This window comes from Grus americana, chromosome 23, assembly GCF_028858705.1.
Source record: "Grus americana isolate bGruAme1 chromosome 23, bGruAme1.mat, whole genome shotgun sequence".
Taxonomy (NCBI): Eukaryota; Metazoa; Chordata; class Aves; order Gruiformes; family Gruidae; genus Grus; species Grus americana.
The window spans coordinates 65,001-70,148 of NC_072874.1; the positions used below are offsets into that span (position 1 = coordinate 65,001).

Here is a 5,148-nt window from a genome sequence, read left to right on the forward strand (position 1 = left end):
TATGTTACACATTTAGAAACAATATCCACAACAAAATTGTTACCTTCACTTCCAACTGGTTGAATATAAATTCAATTACTACATCATCTTCAAATCCAAGGATTTCTGTTACTCGTTTTGTTATCCATGGTTTGATTACTTCCAGATTTACTTTGCTCATGTCCACCTATATCAAAGAGCCAGGAGAAAGAGAACATTTTCAGAACAAGCCTTTCACTCAAACTCACGGTACCTTGAATTCTTTCACTGTAAAGACTGAATTATATGCTGCTACATACATTATTATCCCAGTCTAGTTTTGTTTAAAACTAGTTTCTAACCTCTGCTGAACAAGAGAATTTTGATTAAAGCACAAGTTTGGATATCTTGCCCCCCCCCCCTTATTTTTTTCTAATATAGACTTCCCTCTCTCTCCTGTGTAGCTAAAATTAGAACCTAGAGATGGTAAGAAAAGTCAAAACATAGTAAATTTCTAGTAAACTCTAGTAAACACTAGCTAAAGACAGGCAAGGAAAAAAACCCCACACCAAAAACAAAACTACAGCAATGTATTGTTCACTCCCTTCATACAATACAGTTTCCAGTAAATAATGAAATCCACTGAAGGATAAAGCAATAGTCTCGATTCAGCTCACCAAGTCCCCCGACACCTGTCCACCACAGACTTCAACAGCTTTTGAAAAACCACGAAGCATTCGAAGTTAGAAGAGAATTCAACCATTCCAAATTTCTTAATTTACAAAATCCTCACCTGAGATGAGAGCACAGTCCAATTCTCTAGAATAATAAACATTTGCTAGAAGTTTTATTCATACCTTTATCCCTAGAAACTACAGCCCCATTATTACCTTTTTGGAACAGTATGAATGAAACAAGTCATTAGTTTTATCTAACTCTTTGGAATGCAATTCTTTCAGAATTTAGTTTTTGCCATTTACAAAAACAAAAGCCCTCTCAACAAGAGCTCTGCATTCAGCTTTGCTGGGTCTTCCACTACAGTTATCTCAGCAGCTCCATCGGTTGCTTCCTTGGCAGGGTCGGGCCGATAAAGCCTAATGAAGGACCAGTTCATGCTTTGAAATAAAATGTTTACTAAATAGGTATCTACTGACAGCAACTACTCTGGTTGCATCACTTAAACACCCACCTGAGGAATGCACCCTCCCTAACAATCAACAGGTAAAAACTTTCACCGGGCAAATAATTGCACTTAAGCAAAGAACTCTGAACTGAGTTTTCTGCAGCTCTCGCAGCCTCTCGCCACTGCCCTACAGGCTATCGCTGCAATAACTTCACCGACAGCATAACCAGTATGCATTTCCAGCACACTATTCTAGAAAACCTGAAACAACAACAAACCTCACCACCCCCGAAAAAGGGGGCTTGGGGAGGGTGGTGTGTGTGTGACATTTAGGGATGCCTAGAATTCTAAATTACTTAACATTTCTTGGAAATCAGACTTCTTTTGAAGCTGTATTTTACATAAAAGCCTACCAGTGATATTTACTACTACAACTACATCGTGTATAACACTACTGTATCTTTGATGCTCAAGTGGACGTTCCAAATATCCTCCAGCATGGTTTTAGAGAAGACACTCTTCACATCCCTGTATGTACCATCTGATACCCAATTAATCCATTGAAAACTGTCTTCAATTTGTGTGTCTGTCCTCCTCTATCATCCTAATCAACTTACCTTCTTTTCTAAGCATTCTGCAAATTTCAACTGCTTCAACAGCTTCTTCTGCTTGTTGCTGAAGCGATTGTCCTGTTCGGCGCTTGTTCCCTAAAGCACAGGAAATAAGATTTAGTCTGTATGACATTCAACTATCTTCAAGGACTGTTTTCCCACATACTTGCACTGGACAGTGCGCAGCAACAGCAGTCATACCATTCTGTAAGCAAATAAGCCTTTTCAGGTGCCTTTCAACTTTAGCACTATAGTCTTCATCTACTGCTGAAGATATAGGGGTAAGGAGGCTCCTGAGCTCTACAGTGACACCTTAATCGTATCATCTCCCTGGCATACTACTTTAAATTTAAAAGTACAGTAGCATCAAATTGCTATGAAAAGTACTTCTGCTGGAATTCGCAAACTCCTCAGAAGGAAAAGGCTCTTTTTCCTCTGTCCAAGAACAAAAACATCACATTTGTTTACAGTGACATTTATGAAACCTGTGGGTAAATTTCTCTGAAGCAAATCAGCCAACATGGAGCCAGCAAGAGTACAAAGAATACTATTTTATTGATCATGCTCTGTTAAAGTTCACCAACTTGTTCCACTTTCATGAACAGAAACTATAGGTTAAGTCATTTGGAATTGAAAGGCTTAAAAGTCCACTTCTGGAAAATTTACTTGCACAGAAGTAAACAGAACCACAGATGAACAAGAGTATATGTGCAGAACTGCATCCAAATACCGATGACCTGTTAAACAAACCCACAGTTCACATGTGAAGTGAAATTTATTCAGGAAACCAACGTGACTGATGAAAAACACAGGAATTTAATACAAGCTATTTCCTGTGCATGTAAGAAGGGGTTGAGTACCAGCAATAATACAAGCCGCTAAGGAACCAAAAGATAATAAATAAGAAAAAGCTCAAATTCTAAGGTAACCTAATCACTTGACATGATCAGAAAGCACTTTGAATTAGCAATGTAACATGCTACAAAGTCATCAGATGGTGAAAGGGAATTGTAACTATTAACATCCCCGCTTGCTCTTTTGTCCTGGTTTAGCCCCAGCCGGTAACTGAGCACCATGCAGCCGCTTGCTCGGCCCTCCCCCGTCAGCGGGATGGGGAGGAGAATGGAGGGGAAAAAACTCGTGGGTTGAGATAAAGACAGTTTAATAGGATAAAAAAGGATTAATATTATAACAACAACAATAATAATATAAAACAAGCGATGCACAAATGCAATAGCTCACCACCTACAGAAAAAAAACCCTGATGCTCAGCCTGTTTCCAAGCAGCGATCCCACTTCCCGGCTCACTTCCCCAGTTACGAACTGGCAGGGAACATCCCTTTGGCCAGTCTGGGTCAGCTGTCCTGGCTCTGTTCTCCCAGCTTCTTGCCCGCCTGGCAGGGCACTGGAAGCTGGAGAGTCCTTGATTTAGTGTAGACACTACAACTACCCAGCAACAACTAAGCACATCAGTGTGTTTTTAACATTATTTTCATCCTAAATCCAAAACACAGCACTATATCAGCTACTAAGAAGAAAATTAACTCTATCCCAGCCAAAACCAGGACAGTATGCTGGAACACAGGAATCCTAAAGACTGATTGTAGCACAGGCACTTACCAGGATTAAGCCTGTTTAAAACTCTTTATATTTGCAGTCTATTTTGTGGCTTACAAATTAGCAACAAACACAATACTTATCATCAGATCACTCAAGAATTTAAGGTTCTATACTTTCTTTTTTTTTTTTTTATTCTGTCTTTCACAGCCCAGATGTGAAATGGAAGGGAATGAAATTTTTTCTTAGCCCGTTTATAACACGGGGCAAGCAGCAAGGGTAACCAAAGAAGACACAGAGAACTGTATCACAGGAATTTCAAGGCAGACACAAAATGGTTTGTACTGACAACTTTACAGAAGTGTGAAGAACTGAAAGAATTATTAATAGCACCTTTCTTGATACGGTAAGTCCAAACAGCTGCACTTTTGTAATTTCCACAAGAGCTTTGATTTCTCCTGAACCCAGACTAAACCTAGATGAGAAAACTGTGTACAACCCCATTTTGGTGTCATGTTGCGTTTGTTTTTATAAACAGTCACCTTTCACAGGCCAATTTAAAAGACTATTAGATTTCTAATTCAGTGTTTTCAGTCCCAGTGATTCTGCTGTCAATTACAACTACTTGATTTGCAAACTTTTTAACAATTGCATTAGGCAGAACAAGTGTAGATTTAACTTGTAACTATTTTTCTCAGGCTAGCATGTTAATGCAACATTTAATTAAGTGAAAGGTTATGCATGCCCTCATGTTTTAAAAGCATCCTAGTTGCAGGAATATAAAACAATAGGGCCGAACAGGTGAATGAATCTTGGAAAACTAAATTGGTTTTCAAAATTGTCAAGGAAACCCCCCAAAATAGGTTCATTCTGGTTAATGGGAAAAAAGGCTGAAAAGATACCCTAGGCAGGTTACTGTTTAATAGTCTCTGCAGAAAATACAGCACAGCTGTAAGAATAGAAAAATTCAATTAATAAAAAAAATAATTACATACCAACCTAAAAATACAGCTTAACTTCTTTTTGTTTTGAATACACTTAATAACCTTCGTGTCACAGTTTAAAAATGTCTCTTTACAAAAAAGAGTAGTTTTGTTTATTTGCTTTGAAAGTGGACACCGACGTGCATTTCCCTGCAAAATCCGGTTCACCTCCCATCAGCCCTCGGCCTTTCCTCCCCACGCTTCCTCACATTATAAGGGCCCCTAGCTGGGGAGGCCGCTGTGACACAAGCCCGCACAGGACAGGCCCCGACGCGGCGGGACCCCCTCTTCCTCCGGCAGGGTCAGAGGCCCGGTCGCCCCGAGGCCTAGCGCAGGAACGGCGGACCCAGGCCGGGCGAGCGCGGCCCTCGGGGGCGGCGACGGAGCCCGTCCTATGGGCACGTGTGTCCCCGCCGCGCACACGGCTACCGGCCCCTCCGGCGAGCCCGGGCCTAGGGCGACGGATCCCCTCCCCGCCGCTCCCCTCCTTCTCCCGCAGCCCCCAGGCGCCGCGGCCTCGCGGATGGGCCGAGCCGCACCGGCCTCCTTCCCGCCGCCATTTTCTTCGCGGCGGCTCCTCACAGGAGCCTGCGCAGGGCGGGGGCGGGCACGGCGGCGCTCCTCGGGGGAGCGCGACACCAGCGGCTTCGCCCCGCGGCGGCGGGGGCCTGCAGCGGCCCGGCTCGGCCGCGCGTCCCCCATCGGGGCTGCCCCGCCGCCTCCTCCGCCCGCCCGGCCCCCCCCTGAGGCCGGCACTTACGCGGAAGAACCCCGCGTCCATCTTGCCTCCTCCGCCTCCTCCTGGTCGCAGCGCGCTGCCGTCCCGACGTGCACCGCGCGCCCACAAGCCCCCTCGCACGCTCGCCGCGCGAGGGGAGGAGGGGAGCGAAGGGGGCGGAGCCTGACGTTCCGCAAA

At 44.1% G+C, this 5,148-nt stretch overlaps 1 protein-coding gene across 14 annotated transcripts in view; it reads right to left on the reverse strand.

The window, feature by feature from the left end:
- SRRM1 (serine and arginine repetitive matrix 1) overlaps positions 1–5,148 on the reverse strand; it is a 19,868-nt gene extending 14,720 nt beyond the window's left edge. For 8 of the 14 annotated variants that reach the window (XM_054802203.1, XM_054802205.1, XM_054802202.1 and 5 more), the window contains exons 1-3: positions 4,993–5,147; positions 1,699–1,788; positions 44–166 (exon numbers count right to left, since the gene is read on the reverse strand). In XM_054802203.1, the coding sequence (XP_054658178.1) occupies positions 44–166; positions 1,699–1,788; positions 4,993–5,013 (234 nt within the window). In that variant the 5' untranslated portion in view covers positions 5,014–5,147. Of the gene's footprint in view, positions 1–43; positions 167–1,698; positions 1,789–4,992 lie in introns of those variants that run through there. The other 6 variants (XM_054802210.1, XM_054802208.1, XM_054802207.1 and 3 more) reach the window with 2 other exon arrangements.